The 27,792-nt window shown below is 42.2% G+C and overlaps 1 protein-coding gene and 1 non-coding gene across 3 annotated transcripts in view; both read right to left on the bottom strand.

Moving 5' to 3' along the window:
* Window positions 1-27,792, bottom strand: part of Rab3gap2 (RAB3 GTPase activating non-catalytic protein subunit 2) — an 81,940-nt gene that overhangs the window by 20,997 nt on the left and 33,151 nt on the right. For both annotated transcript variants that reach the window (XM_057770362.1, XM_057770364.1), the window contains exons 5-21: window positions 26,538-26,585; window positions 26,386-26,461; window positions 25,765-25,866; window positions 22,656-22,755; window positions 20,873-20,971; window positions 16,516-16,664; window positions 15,030-15,109; window positions 14,835-14,924; window positions 13,631-13,770; window positions 11,980-12,196; window positions 11,170-11,313; window positions 10,845-10,927; window positions 9,983-10,047; window positions 7,131-7,221; window positions 5,032-5,159; window positions 1,103-1,316; window positions 161-258 (exon numbers count right to left, since the gene is read on the bottom strand). In XM_057770362.1, the coding sequence (XP_057626345.1) occupies window positions 161-258; window positions 1,103-1,316; window positions 5,032-5,159; window positions 7,131-7,221; window positions 9,983-10,047; window positions 10,845-10,927; window positions 11,170-11,313; window positions 11,980-12,196; window positions 13,631-13,770; window positions 14,835-14,924; window positions 15,030-15,109; window positions 16,516-16,664; window positions 20,873-20,971; window positions 22,656-22,755; window positions 25,765-25,866; window positions 26,386-26,461; window positions 26,538-26,585 (1,924 nt within the window). The remainder of the gene's footprint in view (window positions 1-160; window positions 259-1,102; window positions 1,317-5,031; window positions 5,160-7,130; window positions 7,222-9,982; window positions 10,048-10,844; window positions 10,928-11,169; window positions 11,314-11,979; window positions 12,197-13,630; window positions 13,771-14,834; window positions 14,925-15,029; window positions 15,110-16,515; window positions 16,665-20,872; window positions 20,972-22,655; window positions 22,756-25,764; window positions 25,867-26,385; window positions 26,462-26,537; window positions 26,586-27,792) is intronic.
* On the bottom strand, window positions 19,431-19,561 carry LOC130875238 (small nucleolar RNA SNORA36 family). The gene has a single exon (XR_009057176.1). It is a non-coding gene; the product is annotated as a small nucleolar RNA SNORA36 family (small nucleolar RNA).

Below are 27,792 nucleotides of genomic sequence, written 5' to 3'. Positions count from 1 at the left end.
TTTATTTAAGGCCGAAAATGTATGATAACATAATCTTAATATGGAAATTACAATTTTCTTGATCACTTCAGGTTTTTTATGTATGTTCTTGACATGCTAATGATTTGAAACTTAACATGTCTATGTAACTTTTGCAGAGGATTCAGTAAGAAACCCTTACCAGTAACTGCTGAGGACTAAGTCCGGCAGACTCCAGAGAGTGACACATATCCTCCGTGGAGCTTTCTCCATGCAAACACTTCCAAAAAAAGAAACTGCCTAGTGAAACAAACAAACAAACAAACATGTTATAGACGATGAATGTTCAGATTAATAATCTTACTTAAGTGCAAACTGGAATCGGAGAACAGCAGGACAGCACGAAAGAAAACGATTTGTTGGTGTTTTGTTTTGTTTGCCGGGGTTCTCTCTACATAGACCTTGGAAATCACCATGTAGACCAGGCCAGCTTCAAACTCTCAGAGACCCCTTTGCCTCTGCCTCCTGAGTGCTGGGATTATAGGTCTCAACACCGAAAGAAAAGAGCTTAATGTCTGAATTAATTTAATTAATTGATTTAGGAGAACAGAAGGCAAATCATTATGCCTTAACATTGTCTCCTGTGGCATTGTACATACATGTGTATGGGTGGAGGTCAGGGGTCAATGTCGGAGGTCTCTTCAAATGCTCCCCACTTTTTTTTGAAATAGATTGCTCACTGGACATGCAGTTCATTAGCTAGGCAAGATGAGGTGACCGGAGAGTCCTGGGGATCCTCTTCTCTATGTCTCTCCAGGGATAGGATTATAGGCAGATGCCATCATGCCTGGCTTTTTACATAGGTGCTGTGATTTCAAACTATGGTCCCTAAGTTTGCACAGCAATCACTTTACTGACTGAGCCATCTCTTCAGCCCCAATACTTCCTTTGTAGAAGGCTTATTAACACAATTTAATTTGTGTGACATGGTATGTGAGTACCCAGAATACATTGCTGACCACAGTGAATCATTTGGTCATTGCATTTCAAACAAAAGCAAACACCGAGTTGCTGTACACTTGCACTAGGACTTTTTCTGTAGAAGAGTGAGGGCATTCGGAGCAGATTACAGGATGTTACCCACCTAGAGCCACATACTCCTCTTCGCTTATCTTCTTTATGCTCAGCACATCCTTCTCATACTCTAGATATTCGAGGAAGGTCTTGACAGGCAGCACTCCGTCTGCATCCTCAGAAAACCGGACAGTGGTCTTGGTGTTTTCTTGTTTGTACTTCTCTAATAAGGCCCGGAGCTTCACGAGTTCCTTATCGTCCAGTCTTAGCAACACAGCCAAGTCCTTCAACAGTAAGAGCAGGCCATGTCTCTATGAATTGCTACAAAAGCTAGCCCCTTATTGGATGTGAGAGTCAAGGTAGTTGAGCAATGGTGACTTTAAAAAAATTAGTATGAAATATAACAGAGGTAATGTACTGTTTTAAATGTTAGTTTTAAATGGCATTTCATGAATATGATGTTATACAAGTAAACTAACCTTGAGAAACTACTAAGAGTGCCATTTTCGGGATTTCTTTAGAGTACTATATACTCTTCTAAAAGTTAGGGCCCTAATAAATATGTATCATAAAATAGAAAATAATCCAAGTCTGAAAAGTATAATTTCGTTTTCCATGTGGCTGCATGTCTCTGTGCAACATGACCGGTACACCATAGACATAATTCGCAGCACCTTTGCTCATAGGTCCTCTTTGCAACCAGGGACACAAAGATGTCACAACTCAACTAGAACTGGCCAGTCTTTCAACCAATTTACCCAGGACATATAAAGACACACTACATGATATCATCGTTTTTTCTGAAAACCCTGTAAATCTGCCATAGCAAAGAAAACCTTTTGCTCAGTGTTACACAATTAAAACCACAATCATACACATTCAGCTTTGTTTTGTTTTTGTCTTTTTGAGATGGTGCCTAATTATGGTGCCTTTATATCTGGAATTGCGATGTTCTCTCAGCCCTCCAAGCACCTAAAGCTCCAGGACAGTAACACCATGCCTGGTTATTCTCTTTTACCGGGCATATGCAAGACCATTTGGTCTTTTTTTCCTTTTTTTTAAAATATTTATTTATTTATTTATTTATTTATTTATTATGTATACAATATTCTGTCTGTGTGTATGCCTGCAGGCCAGAAGAGGGCACCAGACCCCATTACAGATGGTTGTGAGCCACCATGTGGTTGCTGGGAATTGAACTCAGGACCTTTGGAAGAGCAGGCAATGCTTTTAACCTCTGAGCCATCTCTCCAGCCCCCGACCATTTGGTCTTGATGAGAAGAACCTAAGAACTGAGCAGGCAATTCTTCCTGTAAGCCCCCCCCTCGTCAACTTGCACGTTCCTGGTGTTTACAATTACTGAGGTAGATGGTCTGATCCTAAAGAACTGCTTTCATAATTTTTAATGGTAACTAGAGAACACCACTATAAGTGTTTTACTAAAATGTTAAAATCTAAAACCCCCAAAACCAGAAGATAAAATATACTCTTTCACTTTTCAGTTTAAAATTATTTATATAGTTGTACATGTAAACTTTCAATAAGACAGGCTAATTTTTTTTTAAAAGATTTTTATTTATTATGTATATAGGTTTCTTCCTTCATGTATCCTGCAGTACAGAAGAGGACACCAGATCTTATTACAGATGGTTGTGAGCCACCATGTGGTTGCTGGGAATTACACTCAGGACCCCTGGAAGAGCAGCCCGTGCTCTATTCCTTTGAGCCATCTCTCCAGCCACCAAGACAGGCTAATTTTTAAATAAGTATTATTGGTGACTTGAAAAAATCACTAAAATCATTTTAATAAACCTGCCTTGGATAAGCAGAAGACATGGGGCTTCCAGGCTGGGCAATCTACACTAGGGAACAGTCATCTGAGAGGAAGACAGACAATCTCTCTAGTTTCCATTCAGGGAAACTCTGCATGCATTTCTTAGAGCAACTACTGCACTATACTGAAGACTGAAAGGGATTGTCACTACTTGATGTCTTACATAACTCAGACAATATTTAGTACAGTTATCTTTAACACTGTGATATGAGATATACTATTTTAGAATTTTATTTCAGTATATAATTCACAAAAGAACAAGCAGCATTAGTTAACTAACAATGCAGAAAAACTGATCTCTTGTTTGGCAGAATCTTTCTTTTTTATTTTTCCTGGTTTTTCGAGACAGGGCTTCTCTGTGCAGCCCTGGTTGTCTGGAACTCACTCTGTAGACCATGCTGGCCTTGAACTCAGAGATCTGCCTAGTTCTGCTTCCTCCCAAGTGCTGGAATTAAAGGTGTGTGCCACCACTGCCCAGCTTGGCAGAATCTTTCTTCTATTTTCTTTAAAGCATGGCCAGTGAGACAGCTCAGCAACTAGAAGTGCTTGACCCACAAGACTGATGGTCTGCGTCCAGCCTCTGGAACGCGTGGAGGATGGAGAGAAGCAACTCCAATTGATAGTTGAACTCTGCCCACCACATAAGCTAAGGTAGGTACACACCACACTCACAGGCAAACAGACAGCAATAATAATATGAAAAGTCAAGAAGAAAAGTTACAGTTTTGAAACAACAGAAAAGTGAAAATATTTTTATTATGAAGTTTTTCAAAATACCTTTTTTTTCTGTTCAATCACTTTAATGCTGTTATGACAAATCTGTAAAAGGTTCAGGACAAACTTTGCTTTTTGTTTCTTTTTAATTACAAAACTAAAAGCTGTTAGAATTTTTTTCTTTTTCTTTTTTCTTATCCCAGCTACAAAATACTCTGGGGGTTTATTATAATTTAAAATATATAATATTGCACAAACAATCAAAAGGTTAATTAAATTAAAATAATTATAAAGAGAAAACTCCACCCCCCCCCCAAAAAAATTATTTAGCATTCTCTCCAACCTACCCGCTTCACTGAAGGTTTGAGGTGAGGTGCCCACCACTTACAGCGCCCCGTCAAGATCCCTTTAAGTCACCAGGGGATGCACCAGCACATAGACTACCAGAATTCTATCTGTGTGGCCCTCACTGAGAACTAGGCTGAAAGTCTTCAGGAAGGAGGTCCTTCCACAGCAGAGGGCTGAGGAGAAGCAGGCCTGCAGATGGCTGAGTAGTCACTTCTGCTCAGCACTTCACAGAGCTCACAGCTAGTTTGTGCCCTAGTATGAGTCAAGTAGATGGTTGCTTGCAGCAGGTATCCAACCAGGCAACACCCAGAACGGCCTGAAAGTGGCTCCCTCCCTTCTTGGGAAGGGGAGGAAATACAAGAGCAGACTCTTGCAGTGGCACAGCTGGGCTAAGGACTTGGGTTCATCTGACATGGAAAAGCTCTCCAGCGCTTTTTCAGAACATCTTTTTAAAAGTCACCTGTGGTGGCATGAGTGGGAATGGCCCCCATAGGCTCACAGATTTGAATTCTTAGTTTTCAATTGGTGACTGCTGGGGAGGACTAGGAGGTGTGGCCCTGTTGAAGAAGGTGTGCTACTGGAGGTGGCCTTTGAGGTTTCGAAAGCCCAGCCAAGCCCAGTCTCCTCTGCCTGTAGCCTGTGGATCAGGATGCAAGCTCTCAGCCCCACACCTGCCTGTATGCTGCCTGCCATGATAAAGATGGACTAACTAACCCTCTGAAACTGTAAACCAAGCCCTAATTAAATATTTTCTTTTATAAGAGTTGTCTTGGTGATGGTGTCTCTTTAAACAATAGGACAGTGACTAAGACAGCACCTTAAAAATGTGTCAAGAAAAATTTAAGGAGTCTAAGAGTTAAGATGAATTAACAATGAGATTTAATAGTTTTGTATTTTTACAAAATATAAATTTGGTAATATAAACTAAGCATCAAGAAATAGAAAAGAGGCCTGATAGAAAAAAATATACCTTTAAGTTCTTAAAAACAACAACAAATCCACCCTAAACCTTTAATTTTATACTTTTTACTCAAAAAAAGTTTAAGAATTGAAAATACTCAAAGGGATGATTGTGCATAATACTAACATTTGTGGTTACTTACGTTATCAGAGAACGGTGTGTCTGAGTGAAAACCAACAGAATTTAACTGGCTGACAGATTCGTAAAGATGTAGTAACTTCAGCTGATTGGCACAAAATTGCAGCAGTCCTTCATCCACAGACTCGAGCTCTACAGGAGAGGAAAAACATATTAGATATATGTAGCAGACTCATAAAAAGGCTGTCATAATCTCTTAAATATAATTCCTTAGTGGGTTAAATACTGATATTAATCTATCATAGATTTGAAAGCATAGGTAATTTTCCATTCCAGTAAGTAACAAATCTAACTTTCAAGTGAAATAATGTTTTCTAATAAGGGGAGAAGAGGTACAGAGCAAAAGTAGGAAACCTTTGAGTGGCACTTTGTGTGTGTGTGTGTGTGTGCGTGCACGTGTGTGTGTTTGAGACAGGGTTTCTCTGTGTAGCCCTGACTATCCTAGAACCCTCTGTAGACCAGGTTGGCCTTGAACTCTGAGATCTGCCTGCCTCTGCCTCCAAGTACTAGGATTAAAGTGCAGCACCACTGCCCAGCCTGTGGCACTTCTATTTAAAGAAACGTGTCAATACTCAACTTCATCCCAGCACAATGCACTTGCTGTGCTCACCTGAAGATGTACAAGGATGCCTAGCTCTGCTCATTAGCAAGGGGGGTCAAAGACAAGGAGGATGCTCAGTTCTGACCAATTAGAGATTGTGACGAATGTATCTTTAAGACAGCCTGGCAAGAGCCGGGCGGTGGTGGCGCACGCCTTTAATCCCAGCACTCGGGAGGCAGAGGCAGGCGGATCTCTGTGAGTTCGAGACCAGCCTGGTCTACAAGAGCTAGTTCCAGGACAGGCTCCAAAACCACAGAGAAACCCTGTCTCAAAAAACCAAAAAAGACAGCCTGGCAAAAAGACCTAAAGTAGAAGTTCACTAATATCCTCCAATAATTAGGTTTATTTTGTTCATGATTAATGCTGAGGCATACTTCTGCATAATTTAAATATTTCTCACTAATGTAAAACAGATATTCTCTAAAAAGGCAGATTTTGGAAACTTGAATAACTCTTACTTAAGACAGAGTAACAGGAAACACTTATGTTCTCACACCTATAATAAAACAGCATACAAAACTCTTCAGAATTTTTTAGGACTCCCATTTGTCAATCAAACTTGATATTGAGATTTGCTTTTTAATTTTGGTTTTGTTATCTGGCTTATTCTCTACATAATACCCAATCTTTTGTTAATGCTCTCAAGGGATGTGGGACTTTACAAGCATGATATACATTTAAATGAGCTGTTTCCACTAAAGTGTGAGCTCTAAGAAGGTCACCGTTTACCAAGAATTAGATTTTTGTGTCTACTGAAAACATCAAAATGAAAACAACCTCAAAGTTAGATACTTTATGACCTAAAAGAACTTAATATCAGGCTTTTTAAAAAAAAAATTTTAAGCCATTGTAGCCTGGCTTAAACATGACTAGGCATAAATGTAATCAAATATAAATCTAGTTGTATATGTTTTACTGTTAGGAAAAATTCACAAATAGATGATCTAGATTCATGCAAAACTATGGGTTTTGTTGTTGTTTATGTCTCCTGTGCAACCCTGGCTGGCCTTTGGACTCAGAGACACATCTCCATCTGTATCCCGAGAGCTGAGATTAAAGACATGCACCATGGTCCCTAGCGCTACTTGGGTTTTACACACCATCAGCTCAACACCCTCATCCCAATGGCTTTCACAATGTAATAGCTTCTCATTATTCTTTTAAAATTTTTATATTGTTAATTAATTTAATTCTTTGGCCCACAATTTTATTTTTTAATATTTAAAACATCACTTTTATTATTTATTTAAGAATTTGATACATGCAAACATGGACAAAAAACTTCCTAAAAACAGTTAATATATTGAGACAGTTCAGTGTGAATATTAGATGGAAAATCTTTTCAAGTTCCCAAGTATTAAGCGTATATATGGAGTAAGTACCCTATTTTATATCTACCTGCCTTTCCTTCTATCAGTCATCTCTATATTAATACGTGAAAACATCATATGTCCCACAAAGAAATATACAATCTGAAGTGAAACCATAACAATAGCTATTACCTTGATTTTTTAAAGTGTCCATTAAAGTCTGAGTAACGTTTCTAAGGCAGGAAAATGATAAACGCTCACTGGCCAAAATGCTTTCCAGAGCCTAAGAGAAAAAGAGTAATTCTAGTGACTATACAGCAACAAACTTGCTTTCATTTTATACACAGACCTAGATCTCTGTAATCCCCAATTCAATGCATACACCTGAAAATTCAAGTTACATCAAGGAGTCTACGTAATCCTCTGTCCAGACTGAGAATGAGAGAGAAGGCAACTGCCGGCTCACACAGTGGCCCCACAACATGGAGAGGACAGCTATTCTCCAACGGAAAGTCTGAACTGGACTCCGCCAGGAATGAATAAGAAGCAGAGGTAAGTGGCATGTCGTTATAAAAGCTGAAGACTTCATGACCGCTTGCTGCATGTGCAGGTGGCACACTGCCATTTCCACCATGGCTAGCTAGACATAGCACCCACTCTACCCTCCCCACTCTCAACCCATTCAGATGTTTAGACATCTCCATCCACAGGTTTTTAAATGCCTCATCAAGGAGTCGGGAACAGTTAAAATTCATACTTATCCTTTTACATTGGCATATTAAATTAGACGTTAACTAACGAGACACATGGTTTAAAAACCCCAACCCTAAGTTGGCTGTGGTAGGGCACAGGCCTCCAAGCACTTGGAAGGTAGAGGTAGGTCGATACCTGTCAGTTCTGTGTAAGCCAGAGCTACAAACTAAGACCCTGTCCAAAAATAAATGAGGGAGACTAAAGATAAATATCAGTCTTAGAGCACAATGACTTCTGTGCTTGAGGGGCTGAAATGGGCGTTATGAGGCAACACCCATAGTACAGAACAGACCAGAACCCAGGGTAACTGCGATCCTCTTCCTCCTGTCAACAAGGCAGGCTGGTGGGCGAGCACACTTTCTCCCCATCACTGGACTCAGTTTCCTAAAGTCTTTACCGGACTCTGCTTTTCCTCTATTGTTGGAAGGCGACAGAAATTTTGATTTTTCTAGCATTTTACATAAGATCTAAGCTTTTGTGTATGACTTGATGGGAGAGAAAGACTCCTTCGGAAGACAATGTGCCCTGCCATCGCCCCAGTTCTGTGATGGACGGTAAGGATGATGGCATCACAGAGAGAACTCTGGGTACATCTTTCTCTACTTGGTTCACTAAACCCTCTCAGCCATGTTCAACAACTGAGGTGTGTGTCCTGAGGAAAACAAAAACCGAAGTGCTCGGTGGAATGGGAAATTAGACTTTCTTGCTCTACAATAAAACAAACAACACTTTTAAATGACTCCAACAGAAATCACTCCTCCCCAGTTTCTCCCACACATGCAGGGAGATAATATACACACTGGTCTCTGCCCGTGGTCTCTGGCATATCGCTCCTCTCTAATTTCTAACAGTAATTTCCTGAGTGACAGGGGCTAGAAGAATCTGTTTTAGAGACTGGTCGTGGCCCCCGCTCCTGGAACAGGTGTGCTAAACCCCTATAGATAGAGAAGCTGGGAGAATGTTCTGTTGTAACGTTTAGTGCATGCCCCCCAGATTCCTGACACAGAACTCCTGAGATCTTTGTAGCTCCGTGGGAGAGAACACAAATACCTTCTGCTTTAATGAGGCAGTCTCTGGCAGTCTCACGATGGGGCTAGTTACCACGGCAACCAGCCAGGCGATTAGAGAACTATAATTTTTAGCCCCACTTCTAACCTCTGGGGAGGAGAAGCACTTAAAAATAAGTTGATACAATCAATCATGCCCAAGTAATGAAACCTCTATAAACTCTTGAAGGATAGAGGTTCTGGAACTTCAAATTATACTAAGGCTTTATAACATGCAGAGACTCCTGGAGGGGACAGGGAGGCCACACCCCCTTCTCCACAAACACTGCCCTGTGCACCTAGCTAGTTATCAGTATTCTTTATAATATCTGTTTTGACATACAAATACAAGAATTCCCTGAGTTCTGGGAGTCACCTTAGCAAACAAAGCAAAGGACAGGTCACACATAATTCATAGGAGGTTGGAAGCATAACAACCTACTAGTTGTGACTGCACACAACTAGTGTGGGGGCAAAGTCTTACAGGCCTGAGGCCTTCAGGTCAATAAAGTCAAAACTGACCTGAATTTCAACAGCAAGTCCGGCAACATGTGAAAAGCTGAGGCTGTGACACACAGGACCCGCCAGGAAAAGTGCAGTTAGGAGAAGGAATCTGTCACTCCTAACAGGGCTGAGGAAATGCAGCCAGGCAGCCCACTCTCAGGTGCAGGCTCAGGATAGCCCTGCAGCGTGTACAGGAAAGACGCACAGGGAAAACCATGCAGGGTGGTTTCACTAAGAAACTAGAAGCAACCTGAATGGCTGGTTCTACGGCAGGAGACATGAGCTGCAGCACACACATTAGAAGGTGGCAACTGCAGCTCCCCTCAGCATGGGTCACTCACACAACACACTAGAACAAGTCACAGAACACAACAGACATGTCTCCAACTACGGAAAGCTGAAAACACATCAAGACACTTCGGAGGAGCTGCACGGAAATGGAGTATTAGAAAGAGGAATACAAAGTTCATCAGGGACTGAGAGGGATACTCTTCAGAGTTTGTGTAAGCTTCTATTTCTTAAGGTGGTAGTCGCACATCTGTATTTATGTTATTATGCTTCCGTTATTCCAGATTTATGCATATGTGTGTGTGTGTATAAAGCACATGGAATCATATATATTTTTTTTTTCAAAAAGATAAAATAGACACTCCTACATGGGGGAATATGAAAATAAATTTCTCAGGATCAAGTGATACAACAGTTTCTCAGCAGGAAATTTCATTTACTATACACACTTACTTGTCTCTTGGTTGCAGGGTACTTAATATCAAGAATCAACTCCTTTATTTCCGTTTCAAATGAATCTATAGTGAGAAAATCAAATTGGAATTTTCAATTTAGTAAAGAAAGATGCTTATGAAATAAAATGAGCTAATATACTCTCTGCCACTCTGAAGGATTCACAGGATCCTGTAGTGCTATTTCATTTGTATTTTAATAAACAAAGCTTGCCTGAAAATCAGAGAGTAAAACAGCCGCCCTGGTCAGCCTTACAGAGCAGGCAGTGGTGACACACACCTTCAATCCCAGTAGCCACACTAGTTTGCCATAGAAACCAGCAGTAGTGTTGTATGCCTTTAATCCCATCCCTAGAGAGGAATATAAGACGGGAGGAGACAGCTCTCACACACAGTCTCATTCTGAGGATTCCCGGAGGCAGGGTCACCATTTGAGACTGAAGTAAAGGTAAGAGCCTGCGGCTGGCATTTTTTAATCATGCTACATGTTCCCTCGCATTATCATTTTACTGAGAAGTTTTAATCAACCCACTATCAGCAGTTCTCAACCTGTGGGTCATGATCCCTTTGAAGAGTGGCATGACCCTTTCACAGGGGTTGCATATCAGGTATTTACATTACATATCAAAAGTACAGTTATGAGGTAGTAATGAAAATAATTTTCTGATTGAGGGTCACCACACATGAGGAGCTGTTTTAAAGGGTTGCAGCATTAGGAAGGTTGAGTCACTGCCCTCTCCAAGCACCGAGTGAAGATGTCATGTCCCTCATCTCATCCTGGAAGAGTGCAGACAGCTCAGGACAGCCAAGTGTTTTGCCGCACTCAATGCCGTGACATTATGTTTTTGATCAGAGTCACCTACCAGGCCCAAGTGACTTTGATTTTAGCAGGGCTGCCAGTTTCTTCACCAAGTGCAGGTCCTTGGCTCTTTCACTCTTCTTATCACTAAAATAATAAACACAACCCATTATACAATATGCATTTGTGTTCTTTCTAATCCTGATGCAAGCCAGCTTGGGCTTTTGTGTTGTTGTAGTTGATATGCTTCCTACTTAACCTCAAAGGGATCATCTAGTGATAAAATAAACCACAAAACACTAACTACAAAACAAGCAAGCAAACACCCCAAGGTAAAGAACTATGCAAGCTGTGCACAGGAGTTGCAGCAGACACAAAGCCACTCTTACCTCAGTGCTAAATGGAAAGGCACGTTCACCATTTTTACACTTGCAGACACCGGGTCAACAAGACAGATCTGGTAAGTCTGAGGCTGCCAACTCTGACTTGTCACATTGTTTAAGCCCATTATTTTGTAGCCGGGATACAGCAGCCTAAGGCAATCACATACCAGTGGGAGATTATAATCAGCAGACAGCTCTGACCACACCTAAGCTTCATGAACTTTGGGGTATCTGCTGGGCAAATACACACTGATGCCAGAAAGCTGGGCAAGGCAGAACTACCTCAGATGGAAAGGTCTACTTTCTTCAATGATTCTAAGAAACTGTACAAACGCAATTACTCTGTAGCCCAATGGCAAATAAAGCATGGGCCTTGCTTAGCATCATCACTGGGAAACTGGTGGGTTTTTTCTTTGGGGTCTTCACTGATGTGGAAAGTCCTTCTGCATATGTGTTGCTTTTACTGGTTAACAAATAAAGCTGCTTTGGCCTATGGCAGGGCAGAATATAGCCAGGCTGGAAGAGATATATAGAGAGAGTAGGTGGAGTCAAAGAGATGCCATGTAGCTGCCAAAGGAGACAGCCACCCTGAACGTTTCCAGTAAGTCACAGTCTCATGGTAATATACAAATTAATATAAATGGGTTGATTTAAGATGTAAGAGCTAGCTAGGAATATGCCTAAGCTGTTGGACAAGCATGTTGTAATTAATATAGTTCCTGTGTGATTATTTGGGTTTGAGTGGCTGGGAAACGAATGAGCAGTCTCTTTACACTTCACAACATAAGCAAAAGACAAATGGCCAGAGCAGCTTACCTGCAGTGCTTGCCCACGTTGAAAGCTCCCACCCTTGGTCCTTGCTGTGTGTTCCACACTTCCAAAATTCCCCTTCGTGGCGCATAAATCACAAGGAACTGAGCTACTCGACTGGGACCCTGAGTATTTCCAAAGGGGGAAAACTCCCCCTTTTCTGGTACTCGTTCATGGAGGTCCTCTATAATCTGAATCCATCCGATCTGTGCGTCTCGGTACCCTTGTAAACAGAGAGGGGTCGCTAGTCAGTTTACTCATCTGGGCTCAAAAGCAGCTTCTCATGCACTTCTGACTATTTAGGGGGAAGACAAGCCAAAGAAGTGTATCATCTTTCTATCATTAGAGATCTTAAACTGAAAAGATAAGAAAATGTAATAACCTCTCACCAAAACATCAAATTTTAATATTTCACCATGTATACTTGCTTCAGATCTCTCTTCTCTTTAAAAAGAAAATATTGCAGATATCACCAAAGCTTCTTGAGTCCATCCCTGCCTTGGCTCCCACTCCCTCCCTTTCCTCTCTTTGAAAGATTTCTTCCCTTAAAACAAAAGATCTGGGAGAGTACTCGTTTGGCCAGCTACAATATAAGCTGTCCTCCCGCTGCCCAAGCTCCGTGGTGTACGGAAGATGAAGAGCAGATGGCAGAGCAGCATAAGGAAAATGCTAAGAGCTGATGCTGTCTTGTTTGGGGTGATCCTCTTATAACTAACACACTTGGGAAGGACATGTGACTGAAGTGGCTGCAAAATGAGACAACAATGTCAGCAGCAACGGTGGCCTTAATGGCGAAAGGAATGTGGCAGGGACAAGAAACCGACAGTGACAGAACTCAAAGCAGGTGCAGGAGGAAGAGGTTAGATGTTGTGGAGTATTAATTTAAGATGTGTCTCATCCATTTGTTTAATGATGCAAAGATGTGTTGCATGCTTTTCTGCTGCATTTGTTTAGCTCTGTAAAGCTGTGCTACTTTGCCTGCCTAAAACACGTGATGGTCTAATAAAAAGCTGAATGGTCAACAGCCAGGCAGAAGAGAGAAATAGGTGGGGCTGGTGGGCAGAGAGAATAAACAGGAGAAATCTAGGTAAAAGTGAGAAGCAAGAAGAGGAGGAGAGGAGGATGCCAGGGGCCAGGAACTCAGCCACAGAGTAAGAAGGAAAGAAAGATATACAGAATAATGAAAGGTAAAAAGCCCAGAGGCAAAACTTAAAGAGAAACGGGAATATTTAAATTAGAAAAACGGATTAGAAACAAGCCAAGCTAAGGCCCGGCATTCATAAGCAAGAATAAATCTCTGTATATTTATGTGGGAGGTGGAGGGCAGACTCCCAAAGAGTAAAAATAAAAGAACCAACCATAGTTAAATGTGCCTATGATGAATTGGAGGTATAGTTCAGTGGGAGCATATGCAGGGTCCTGGGTCCAAAACCTAGCACCACAAACAACAACAAACCCAAACTAACCAGATAAAAGTCACTGCTTTAATTGATGATATTCCAATTAAGTGTCGGCCAAATGTTGTTGACCTGACTTGACATTAAAAAGAAAAACCAGAGTCCTAAATACTGTTACTAACCAAGGTGAAATAGATAAAGTTGCTCAACTATTGGGGTAAGATTGAAGCAACTTTTCCTCCACTGTTGTAGGGAAGTACCTTTCCACATCCGTATTGCAATTCCTCGAGCAACGTCCAACAAGATAACTCTGCCAAAATCATCTGTGACTGCTGCCAGGGTGTTACAAGGAGACAGGCATATGCTTTCTCCATGGCGTCTAGAATCCGGAAGTCCAAATCTGTCATTAAAAAATAAAAAAAAACTCACAGTCATCTATAATGAGACCTGGCTCCCCCTTCTGGCTTGTGGGCACACATGGAAGGAATGCTGTACACATAATAAATAAATAAATATTTTTAAAAAAATTAAAAAAAAAAAAACCGAAACCTAAAATCACACTCAAAGTTAGAAATGTAAAATAACAAAATTCACAAATAAAACAGACTATATCTATATCTTTGTGTGTGTGTGTGGTTTTTTCAAGACAGGGTTTCTCTGTGTAGCTTTGGAGCCTGTTCTGGAACTCACTCTGTAGACCAAGCATATCAAGAAGATATGCGACTTTATAACCTCTTTGTTTAGAGAGTAATGAATGCAAACCTACAAACCTCAAAAAATTGATTTTACTAACAGCTAACTAGTCAGCTTTCTCCAGGTGAAGAACCTCTTTAAAAAGAGGAGCTTGAGCCGGGCGGTGGTGGCGCACGCCTTTAATCCCAGCACTCGGGAGGCAGAGGCAGGCGGATCTCTGTGAGTTCGAGGCCAGCCTGGTCTACAAGAGCTAGTTTCAGGACAGGAACCAAAAAAAGCTACGGAGAAACCCTTTTTCTTTTTTTTTCTTTTTATTTTTTTTTTTGATTTTTCGAGACAGGGTTTCTCCGTAGCTTTGGAGCCTGTCCTGGAACTAGCTCTTGTAGACCAGGCTGGCCTCGAACTCACAGAGCTCCGCCTGCCTCTGCCTCCCGAGTGCTGGGATTAAAGGCGTGCACCACCACCGCCCGGTGAGTATTACTTTTATAGTGGTATTTTATGTTAGGTAATAAGCAACAATTAAAAAGCCAAAATCAAGCCCTCTCTTCCCAAAAATAAAGTAACAACAACACACCCACTAGTCACAGACACACTGCTCTGTTCTAGAGTAAACAAGGAAGAGTTATCCTCTTCAAGGAACTCATGTTCTGGTTGAAAAAGAATTCCCCATGAGGAGTAATTCTCAGAAGACGGCTGATACAGGGAATCGGGAAATCAACTATAGCCCCAAGTGCTGCTTGAAGCACTGGAGGAGAGAACAGGCCGACTTGCCTCACAGCTAAGGGAGTAGCTGGCTCCATCTTGGGCTTCTGCTTCTGGACGGTCTCTTCTTCATGCTTGCTTTTCCAACCAAGCCAACCACTAAAGGGAGGGGAGACAAATAAATAAACTAGCAGACACTAGTCCAAAGTCTAGGCACAACCAAGGCAGACCCACATCAGAGCAGTTAAGATGCAGCTTCATTACCTGGCAGCACTAAAGAGAGCAGAAGTCAGTTTACTTGCAACTGCGAGTGCGACGTGAGACAGCAGCGGCTGAGTGCTTCCCTGCAAGACAGGCATGCGGTGAAAACTGAGAGGGAGCCTGACTTCTCAAGGAGCCTTACAGAAAAATGCAAGTTGCAAAGTCTCTGTGGCAGCTGCTCCTTTTGGAGGCAGTAGCCTCGGGAGCAGCAACAAGACTGAGCAAGGCCAGGATTTATAGGTAAATCCGATGCTAGTGGTCCAAGGTGCTCCACAAGTATTTTGGCCTCAGCAAAGCAAATTAAAGCACTGCCTGAAGCAAGGGCTTCCTGCTGTGTCCCGCTGTTGCTGGCCTAGAACCAATCTTTAGGGTTTCTCCCTTTAAACTGCGCTTAATGAAAAGGAAAGAGGCCAATAAGACAATGCACACACATTGTGCTTTCCCCCTTCCTTTTTTTTTTTAAAAAAAGTAAATATATATTTGTATAAAAGTAAAAAGATAGATCAGCCCACCCAGAGAAGGCTACTTTTTAAGTGACAAGTGCTGCCAAATGTAACAATGAACTTCTCTCTATTTTAAGAATCGATTGTCAAAGCTTCTATCAACTGTAACGGGAGCGTGCTCTGTCTCACAGTTCTTCATTTATCCTCCCTGGTGGGTGGACATAATTAACAATCTGCAGCTCCACCAATATTTAAACAAAAGGTAGCCAGCAAAACTTAGGACTACCAAGACAAAAAATTACTGGTTTTACCTCGGATTTTTGTTTCTCACACACACACACACACACACACACACACACACACGCATGCACACACACACACAGATAGTGGGGAGCTGAGAACAAGGTCTCATGTAGCCCAGGCTAGCTTCAAACTTGCAGAGGATGACCTTGAATTTCTGATCTTCTACCTCCGAATTACAGAAGTGCACTACCACGCCTCCTATATGTTGCTGGAGATCAAACTTGGGCTTCAGGCAAGCTAAGCAAGTAGTCTATCAACTGAAGTATACCCCAATGCTTTACCTTGATTTTAAGGGCTTTTCAGTTAATCTAAATAATTCAGAAGAACCTTGAACTGGTGACATGGCACAGTGGGTAAAGTACATGCAGCATAAGCCTCATGACCTGAGTTCAATCCCCAGAATCCACATAGAGAAGACAGATGCAGTAGTGTACATCTGTAATCCCCGCATTCCCACAGGGAGATGGGAGGGGGAACTGGAAGCTCGTCTCGGCCAGCTACAAGGTAGAGGAGCAAAATTCCAAGTATTGTCCTGAGTCTCACACACACATCACACAAACACATCTATACACAATAATTTCTTTAATTATAAAAAAAATTTAGAAGAAACTTGTGATTAATTTTAGCTTCAGATAAAAAAGCTTATAATTTTAAACTTCATCTCTCTAAGGTTATGTTACTATATCTAATTTTTAGGCAAGTTAAAAAATTCAGAGTAGCTGTACTCACGACGGAACTCGTACCTCTAGAGCATAGAAGAAGCCAGTGAAGGGACTGGACCCCACAGTGATATACTGAGACATGGCAGGTGGGCTGTTTTTAATTGTTGCATTAATCCCCCCTATAACGGAAGCAGTCTTCATCTGATCAAAAGGCGACAGAGTCATAATACCTTATAATTAAAAGAAAAAAGAGACAAGAACCACAGTTGGAATATATTATAATGACTTCACTTGAGTGATTATTTTTACTGCTGTTTTAAATGCTATTGAGTTAGTTTTATTTCAAAACTACAAAATACACACTTAAAAGTGCTGATAAATATTAAAAGTATCAACCTGAATTGCAAGCATGGCTGTTTTTTTTTTTAATCTCCATTACTTTAAAGACCCCTTACAATGATATTACTATTTTAGCAACTGTTTTAACCTACTAATCTTATTTTTTCCTTTATTTATCAAGAAACACTTGGGCTCCTTTCCATTATCATCCAGCTTAGATCCATGTTCCATGACAGCCTTCCTACACGCCCTCCAGAGTAAATCTTAACCTCGGAGTGCCTGAAGTTTCTGCTCTGGAAAGAAATAGCTGTAGACACGAGCCCCACCCCAGCCCCACTGTCCTTCACTTCCCTAACTCCCAATCCTTTGCGACCCCTATGCTCAACACGGCAGACTGTCTGGCACTAATGTCCCCTGCAGACGTTGCTAGCCTGATCTTTGCAACAATACTAACTTGTTCTTCTACCCTACACACTTGTACACTGGCAGCTGAATCTAGATGACTGATGTCTTTTGTCACAAGTGTTGGAACTGTGCTTCATGCATAAAGGTGACACAGCTCACTGAGGATCCTCTTCCTCTCCCATCCTTTCCAAAACTGTGAGGCCACTTAAAATTTCATATTCATTGTTTTTATTAAGAATGATGTAAATCTTTTTGTGGCTGAGAAAGCTTTCAACTATAATTCTATTTCCTAAACTGAGATTTTCCCATTTGGGTTATAATCTTGTCATTGCATGTTTTCTTTAAACACAAGTCCTTTCCATACTGAGAAACACACTGGATTTCCTTTGCACATAAATCTCCATAAAGTCAAGCTTGCTAGACCACTTCCACTTCTACCTCAGTACCTATGAGGCCTCCTTGGCAGCGTGACATGTGAACAGGGGCCTGCACTGAGTGAGGGGAAAACCACATGGTTAGGTGGTACCGTTTCCGGCAGGGGAGCAGCAATTACAATGTTTTGCAAAGACCCCTGGGTGCTCTGAGGAGCTAGATCGACAAAACTGGATACAGTGAGAGACAGGTTGGGAGACAGGGCCAAGCAGCACCTGAGCAAGTAATGGGCTCTGAGCAACCGGGAGGGACTGAGGAAGAGGGGGGTGGATGGAAGAATAGTGAGAAAAGAGCAGCAAGTGTGAGGAAGAGGTAAAGAACTGAACACTGCAGGTCAAGTCTGGCCATCTGTGAAAGTGTTCAGAAAAGGAGCTTAAAGATCTGGTCAGAACTGGAGAGGAGAGTGGAGATGCTGTAATTTATTTCTTGTTCTTTTTTATTACTTTTGACAATAGGAAGTGGACACATTTACTGTGAAACAAACCCACCCCAGTCTGACTTCTGTTCTTCCCTCTCCCCTCCAACTGCCCAAGTCAATGGAGAGTTCCAAGCTGCTAAATCCAGTGGTCCACGCTGTCTCCAATGCTGGTGTTTCACAGTACCCCCAAACCATTTGTATCTGCAGTCCCAACTGCCTCCGACCCCATTATCACACGCCTACATGCCTGCTCCATGCTCTCCTAGAATGTGCTTTTGCCGGAAGTCAACATGCAAAAACGTAACTCTTGACTTTCCCTCCTTACTTACTTATGTTCCTCATTATCCTGTCAGTGAACAACCTGCTCCTCCACCCAGCGGCTCACACTACACAGTGAAGACATCACCTGTCATCCTATCACTTAGGAGGGTGGCAGGGTGGCTCCTTGGGTCCTCTTCTCTCACTCCTCAAGCTCATACCTGGGCAACTGTACAATGTGCTTAATATTACTGCTCTGCTCTCGGTCCACGAGCCTCACAGGCCGGCATCACCACAAGTACTCCCATGGCTTTGCTCCCTCCTCCACAGCTGTCTCTCAATAGCACTCAAGGGGTACTTTTTGTTTTTATTTGAGAAAGGGCCTCTCTACAGAGTCCTGGCTGTCTCAGAACCCAAAAATTGAGAGTAAGATTCAGCTTCCTTATTTTCAGCTCTGTCCTCTGCACATCTCCAACCTGACTTCCTTTATCACACTCACTCCGACTACCAAGCCATGCTGACCTCCCTTGCTTCTCAAAACCTTTCGGGTCTTTGGGGTCCTCAGAACTATACTGGTACTGTGCCCTCTGTAAGAATGCTCTGACTACAAATGTCCTTTCCTGCAGCTGCTCCCTCTCCCCTTCCTGTCTTAGCCCAGCTGTGCTCTCTGGAGAGGCCTGTCTTAGCATTCTATATGTGTCCTTTCCTCTACAGCCGTGACTCTCAGCTTTCCTAACACTGAAACCCTTTAACACAGTTCCTTGTGCTATGGTGACCCCAACCATAAAATTATTTCATTGCTACTTCATAACTGTAATTTTGACACTGTTATGAATCAAAATGTAAATATCTACTATACAAGCTATTTGATATGCAACCCCTGTGAAGTGGGTCTCGACCCACAGGTGGAGAACCACTACTCTAGAGCATCACCCCCTACTGAGTTCTTCTACAAAGCCGACCAGTGTTTTAAAGCACCACAGTTAGTCATTTAGTTGTGTTTATCTCTATCCCAGAATGCAAGCTTTCTTGGGGCAAGGTCTGGACTGCTACCTAGGGAATCATAGGCATTTATTTACTGAACGAGTTAAGACTTTACATAAAGATGTTCATAATATAAGCTTATTTTGCCTTTTGTTTTTTCATTTGTAGCTGGGGAGTAGATGAACAGAACGGTGTTCTCTATCCAGTCACTTTCCCCAGCCAGCTTCAATGTTCCAAAGTTTAATTACCAGAGCAGGGCGGAGACCCTGGGCTGAACTCAACACTTTAGGAATTTTATGTTAGTTAGAAATTTTATTTCGCTTAGTGAAAAATTGAAGACACACAAAACTGTTTATCAATAAGGCATCTGTTAGAGTATTCCACACAGGACTGTGCAGAGTCAGGAGGTCTGTGTGCAGGCTTCTGTCAGCCCTCCACACAGCTCCTGCCCTTCCTAGGTCAGACTTTCAACAGTTCCTGCTGACTTCTGACTGAATTCAGACAATGGGAGTCCCATGAGGAGACCAGGGAGAGAAGGAGAATGAAGATGGGACATCTTTTCCCTGGCTCCTTCCCTGAAAGCTGGCTGTGACCCTTGAGAAAAAGTCATCCTGCTCCCCAGGTGCCGATTCTAGTCACTATCTCTAAGTTTGAGGAGGGCTCTCTGCCCTTAACTCTACCAGCTCGCTTGGCATTCACTGTTTCTCCACCATGTTCTGCAACTCACCACAGACCAACACATGTGCTGGCTAGAGGCTTTATTCTTTTACTTTCAGATTAAGTCAAGGTGTTCAATGCTAGAGCTTTCTCTTTCTCCTTCATTCCTACTACAGCGGTCTACTCTTATATGTATCCTTTAATTAGCCTTGTGCTTCTAGACAGTCATGGCTTTTCATCTCTTTATTTCTGCTTTGTTTTTGTTTTTCTTCCTTTCTTTCATATGTATGTATGTTGTATTATATTTGTCTGTCTGTCTGTCTATCTATGAGTCTCATATAACGCAGTCTGGCCTCAAACTCCCAATCCTGCCTGGAGTCCTGAGATGACAGGTATGCACCAGCCTATCCAACCTTTGACATCTATATTCCTGAAAACTAACACAATAAGCCCCTAAATACTGTCATGGGAATAAATCTGCTTTATATATGTTCTGTTGGTCCAATATAAGATCATTACAAGAATCAGAGTGTCAGTAGATAAATACATCAGAATAGTGAGTGACTACTTGACAACTGCAATATTAATGCGAGGATGTAATTAAGTCTTTACTAAAACTGCTACTTTAGCCGGGTGGTGGCAGTGCACGCCTTTAATCCCAGCATTCAGAAGGCAGAGGCAGAGGCAGATGGATCTCTCTGAGTATGAGGCCAGTGTGGACTACAAGAGCTACACAGAGAAACCCTGTCTTGGAAAAACAAACTAAAACAAAAATCAAAAAACCCTGCTACTTTATCTTAAAGATATAAACCTAGCTGAAAAACTTCCCAGTGTCTCACTAAAGGCAATGGAATTTTTTCACATAGGAATAAAATGTCAATTCTAATAAATTAGATGCTTCAATAAAAAAAGTATAAGAATAAAAATAGAACTAGCGGTACTTACCAATACTAGCATGATCAATAATAGTGTCAATATCTTGTAGACCCCATTTCTTATAAGCTAACGGTGGTGGTTGTATGTTCTCATTGCCTGATGCTGCAGCTATCAAAAATAAAAATGAGATATTATAATGCATAAAATGATGTTTTATCAAAAAAATCCAATATATAATTTACTGTTCTAAAATGTCCACTAACAAGAAAGTACAGTAATGAAAAGTGCATAAAATGAGATTCCTGCCATGGCAACAGACAAAAACACAACTGCTAAAGACCCTGCCGAACACGGTCCTGAGCGAGCAGTGTCTCGGCCTAAGGCAGACAGACTTGCAGGAGCCTGCAGGCCTTCGGCTGCCCAACAGGAGAAAGAGCTCAATGCCTCTAACGAGCACACTGCCCGGAGTCCTGGCTCTCAGCCTGTTCTGTGAACCTGGGTGCCGAGAGAGGCTTGAGGCACCTATTGATGCCATCTGACCTCTACTCCCTGGCTAAGAGGACAGACTTTATCATGGTCTTATACACAACAAATAAATAGCGATTGTGGTTAAAATGAAAAAAAAAAAGGCTACAATACCATTAACACAATTGTCTTTTGTTAGTTTTTAAAATAGAATTCTTACCTACAAAATATTGTCATTCTCTTTTGGTAAATATATTAACGGTGACTATGTTTTTAAGCAAAGACTCACATACCACAGTTCATTATGAATTTGAGATCTTCTCGTTTTGGCCTGCCAATAATGGTGATTGCTTCACCAATCTCAAAATAATGATTCTATAATGGGCTAAATTTAAACAATTTAAAAGATAATGAAAATAGGTATAAAAATTCAAAGTATCCCGATGTAGTACTAAAAAGAATCACAAAACCAGGACTTGAGCATTTTACCAATCAGACTGCTGAGACAGTCTGTCCACTGAGGTATAGTAAAGGCATATGAAGGCTAATTTCCCCTCAGAAGAAACTGCCTGTTTTGCACCTTATGTAAAGTTAGCTTGGAAATAGTTCTTTGTTGTTGTTAAGCAGCAAACATATCCTAAGGACCTATTCTCAGGGGGCTGGCAAGACGGCTCCATCAGTATTCCACAAACACAAGGACGTGAGTCCAGAACCCCAGCAGTTGGGTGAAACTAGTTACACTGTAACACTGCAGGGGGATGGACGGGCAGGTCCCTGGGCCCACTGGCCAGGCTCAGTGGACCTTGTCTTGAATGAATGAATGAACAAATTAAGTCAGCAGCAAGTGGAGACTGCTGAGGGAACACCCTTGCAGTTGACCCTGGCTTCCCCACGCTCCATCATCACCACAGCGAGGCTCCTTGACTATCCATGCAGTTTGCACCTCATAATGAAGTCCTCATACATGAAGTTTAGACCTCCGGCATCTCTCCATTGACAAGAGTATCAAATAAAGAGGCTGAGCTGACCTGCTGGGTCCTCTCCCCTGTGAGGACATGTGCCAACACACACAGACGACTCTATCTTCAGTGAAGTGGGAGGATTTAGTGCATGTGTCTGAGAGCGTCTCATCTAGGGAGAGGTTTGCTAGCTGCACCCAAATCCTCGCCTAGAGACCATTTCTCTCCCAACCAAGCTGTGTTTCTGAGTTAAGTGAAGAAAACATGCTGCTCTCAGGCTGCCACAGGCCACTGCCACATCTGAGCGGCATAGGGGCTCCAGCCCCTGCTTGTAAACAGCACTCCCTGCAGGAGACGCCTCACGCATGTGAGCAGGCCACACTAAACTATCACCACCAGAAGTTAGACCCTTCTTGCCAAAACATTACCTTTCGCAACCTGGTTCCGACAAGCACGGAGGGACTGAAAAAGACTGAAGCCATCAATAGTCACAATGGCGGCTGGATATAGGATGCTCAGTTCTTCATTCTGTGTGGGGATAAGGAAAAACAGATGCAGCAATCAACAGGTGAGGATCACACTCAGTTCAAGGCTATGACTGAACGGTCAACTGCAGACGCAAAGCATCAGAGGAAGCAGCACAAGGAAGCAGGAATTAGTTTCAGGGCACCTTCTGGCCAAAGACTTCAACTTCCTCTCCAATATGTGTTTCCTATGTAGTAGGCAACGGTTCCTGGACAACGGCGAGAGTAGAAATCTAGTTTCAGGTCGAGAAAAACAGTCACTATAGAGGTGTAAGTCACGGTTCAAAACACAAGTCCACAGGGCGTGGTGACACACCCGCCTTTGGTTCCAACACGGGGAGGCAGACAAGTTCAAGGCCAGCCTGATCTACAGAGTAAGTTTTAGGACTGTCAAGAGTACACAGAGGAATCCAGTCTTAAAAAAAAAAGGGAAACAAAAAATAAACAAACAAAACACCTCAACAACCTAAAAATGCTCCCTTGAAATGAGGCCTGTCCCAATACTCATTCTCAAATAAACTCATACATATATGCGTGAGTCTATCAAACACATTTTATTTATTTACTTATAATGTACAAACATTTGGCCTATAGCACGCTACTAAGTGTGGTGCCTCTAATTACCAATGCTACGGCTACCTATTTATTTACTTATTCATCTATTCATCCATCTATTTACTGTTACAGAGCTAAGGACTTAAATCTTGTACATTAGGCAGGCATTTTGTCAATTATGCTTCGTTACAATCTAATTTTCCCATTTTTATTAAGGACATAGATATGATTTAATTTTGTTTTTTGACACAATCTCCTGCCTCAGTAATTTTTAAAAACCCAATTTCCAGCAGGGCATGATGAAATACACCTGTAACCACAGCACTGGGAAGGCAGAGGTAGGAAAATTGTGGGTTCTAGGACAACATGAACTATACAAAGAAACGCCAAACCCCCAAACAACAAACACACCCCCAAAGGCACCCCTGACTCCAGTCTCTCACACTGAGGTCTAAGAACCAGTGCTCCAGAGGCCCGTGGCTGCACCTATTCCTTCTCTGGGAGCTCGTCTAGCCCTCTCCTCTGTGTCAAGTCTGACTTCAGACAAACTCTGATTCTTCTGCTTGCCAATCAGGCTCTCTCTGTTGTCTACGGGCTTCTTTGCCAACCCATACAAAGTTCTATATTTGAGCCTTCCCTCACTTTTCTCCTGACTCCTGGAAATATAACCCTTTCTTTTTTTTTTTTTTTTTTTTTTTTGGTTTTTCGAGACAGGGTTTCTCTGTGGTTTTGGAGCCTGTCCTGGAACTAGCTCTTGTAGACCAGGCTGGTCTCGAACTCACAGAGATCCGCCTGCCTCTGCCTCCCGAGTGCTGGGATTAAAGGCGTGCGCCACCACCGCCCGGCTTATAACCCTTTCTTGTAGGGGAGGGCTGTTCGTTTCCCAGCCACCCTGACTCGAAATAATCACACAGAAAATACATTATTTGTAATACTGTTTGGCCAATAGCTTAAGCGTATTTCTGGCTAACTCTTATATCCTAAACTATCCCATCTCCATTAATCTGTGTATCGCCATGTGGCTGTGGCTTACTGGGTAAAGTTCTGTCTCCAGCGGGACTACATGCTTCTCTCTGACTCTGCCTACTCTGTCCATAATATATCTCTTTCAGCCTGGCTTTATTCTGTTAAACCATTGGCCGAAAGCAGCTTCTTTATTAACCAAAGGCAACAAAACATATTCACAGCATACGTCACCTCCCACATCATTTTCTTCTCCCACTAATCAATTAAACTGCAGCCCATTACCCTGGGCTCACAGCAAATCTCACCCCAGGAATTTCCTCCTCTTGGTAGTCAGCTCACCCTTCCTTAAAGGTATAGTTTATCTTGATTGTATGACTAGACTAGCTGTTTATGTTATTGATTAATTCATTCTTAGATGCTGACAGACAAAATCTAGCTTATCACACTGGACTGTTTTTTTCTATAACTCTTGTAACTTACTGCACAATTTAAATTCATGTATACATTAAGTATATGTTTGTTTAACATGGAATCTTCTGGAACTAAGTGGCGCAAAAACTAAGATTTGTTATAAAGTTTCAACCCTGTATATTATAAATGGAATAAAAGCATGCTGGTTCAATAGCGCTGTGGTTACTGTTTTACTGTGAGACAAGTACCTTTTTTTACAATAGGTAATTTTGACATTTGAATTAAAATTTAAAAGATATCAAGTTTCATTAATATATTTCCACCTTAAGTTAGTCACTGTAGTGTTTGGCCCCAATAGATCTGAATGCTTGTCACCAAGGAGAGGTACTATTAAGAGGTGTGGCCTTGTTTGAGGAAGTGTCACATGGGATTTAGGGTTTTAAATGTTCAAGGCAAGCCTAATGTCTCTCTCTCTTCCTGTCTGCAGATGTAGAACTCTCAGCTCCTTCTCCAGCACTATTCCTGCCTGCATGCCATCATGCTTCCCACCATGACAGCAGCAGACTGACTGAAACTGTAAGGCAGCCCCAATTCAATGTTTTCCTTTTAGAAGAGTCGCCGTGGTCATGGAGTCTTTTCATAGCAATAAAACACTAAGGCAGTCATTTTAACACAAAATTTTGCTTATAAAATACAAAGACTGGTATTCTATTTAGTTACAAATTACATTTCTAGACTATGTCAGCTCAGCTAACTGTGCTATCATAAGACAAATCTCTCAATTTCCAGGCAAAACAGCAAACAAAATTGCTTCAAAACAATGTCACTGTTACTTTTTTCTAATTGATTTTTACATGTATAGATGTTCTGTCTGCATGTATGTCTGGGTATCATATATGCCCAGTGCCTGTAGAGGACAGAAGAGAGTGTCATGGCCCCTGGATGTTACAGATGGTTTTGAGTCAGCATGTGCATTCTGGGAACTGAATCTGGGAACCCTGCAAGAGCATCCAGTGCTCTTAAGTGCTGAGCGCTCTCTCCAGCCCCGCCACTGTCACTCTGAACATAATCTTTACATTACCTGCTCGGTCACTCCAGGGTGTCGGGGGATTTCATAGGTCCTGCACTTAAGCTGAAGTACTTTGTCCTCATTCAAGAGTTGTGCAAGCAAAAGCACACCACTCTAGAAGCAAGCACAAAAAAGGGCCCTGCTGGTTTTCTCCAGTGTCACTGAACGGGGAGAAGGCAAACAGTCCATTTCCCAACAGCATCCCAAGCACACCGGTCCTCTTTTTTGCAAATGGACAGCATCTCTTTCTTCTACAGACGGCTCCTCACCTGTCCTTCTTTCACCCTATAAAGCAGTGGTTCTCAACCTGTGGGTCACAGCCCCCAAAGACCATTGGAAAACAGACATTTACATCACAATTCCTAATAGCAGAAAAATTACAGTTAGGAAGTAGCAACGAAGTAATTTTATGGTTGGGGGGTCACCGCAACATGAGGAACTGTGTTAAAGGTGAACAGCGTTAGGAAGGTGGAGAACCGCTGCTAAATTATCAGTTACTATTTCCAGCATTCATAGTAAGACTATCCTCTTAGATTCCCAGCTGCAGCCTTGGTAACGAAGTCACCGGTGGCACAATGTGATGCACAGCACTGCGGTCAGCTAGCTCTCTCTACTGCTGGAAACCCAACTCACCTCAGTATAGAACCGCACGTAACCAGACGTGAACCCCACCACAATGCAGGTCCAGTCAGGACGCCCAGTGGAACTCCTGTCACAAATGAAATTGACGATTGTAACATCTTGGTTATTAAAGCAGAAGACACAGAGCCTGTATTCATCCTTACCTCTTCTGGCTGGCCAGTGGGATGCAGAGAGCACTGGTCACATACTCCCTACAGGCAGAAACAAAAGAAAATCATGAGCTCAGACGTTGTGCTTAGCAATAAAGTGTGTGTGCGTGCGTGCATATGTGAGAGAGAGAGAGGGACGGAGGGAGGGAGGGACGGACGGAGGGAGGGAGGGAGGGACGGAGAGGGAGAGGAAGGAAGAGAGAGAGAGAGAATATCCCTATGCAGCCCTGACTGGCCTGGAACTCAAGAGAGACTCACCTACTTTTATCTTCTGAGTGCTAGGGATTAAAGGTGCACACCACCATGTCAGAATTAATTGTTTATTCTCTATAAATAATACTGAAAGACAATAGATGGAAGATGACATTCTGTGGAGTTTTACTTGACATGTAACTGAAAACAGTAAAATCCACACATATAACATGTAACATAACAAAAAGCAGTGCTTTTCCACTTGGTATTGACATGAAATAAGGAAAAACTTCATATAAATCACTGCACAGAAAACCTAGAAATTCTCAAAGGTTGCCAGGCAGCCATTTCCCAGCATCCCTGTCTTCTGCGGTTCAGAGACACCCTGCCTGCCTCCTTGGTTTGAAGTGGGTGCAGGGCAGAAGGAACCGGCTACTGGATTTCTGTGGGTGTTTTATCTTAGGAACTTGAGACATTTCGCCCAGTTGGGCTCTTCTTTTACATTTGAAAGTCACTGATCCTAATAAGCTTTTTCTTTTTTAAAAGATGTTTATTTTTTGTAAATGAGTGTTTTAACTACATGTATTCTGTGCACCATGTGTGCCCGGTGCCCGAGGTTTTGGAAGACAGTATCATATCCTCTGGAACTAGAGTAGCTGAACCTGGAGCCTTTGCAGAGCAACAAGTGGTCTTACTACGCTGCCTCTCCAGCCCTCTATGACCCATTTCTAAGCACATATGAAGGCTGTTTCTCAAAAGTGATTTCTTTTCCCTGACATGTGAACTTGAGATATTGGTAGGGGCTCAGAGAAAAAGACTGGAAATCTAAACACCTACTGACCAACAAAAGCTGTTCAAGGCAACATACATGCAGCTCCACAGACCATGTTAAGCAACCAGAAAGCAGTCCATCTTCCCTTGTTGTTGCTCAGGTGGTATAATTGCTTTGCATTTCTGACAGAAATGACGTGCCTTAGAGTCCATGAGAACGGCGACTCTGTCATGCTGGTGACAGTAGAAAGCATCTCACTGAAGATCTACAATGCACGGGCATGGA

This window comes from Chionomys nivalis, chromosome 5 (genome assembly GCF_950005125.1).
Source record: "Chionomys nivalis chromosome 5, mChiNiv1.1, whole genome shotgun sequence".
Classification (NCBI taxonomy): domain Eukaryota; kingdom Metazoa; phylum Chordata; class Mammalia; order Rodentia; family Cricetidae; genus Chionomys; species Chionomys nivalis.
This window is presented reverse-complemented; position numbering and strand designations above follow the sequence as displayed.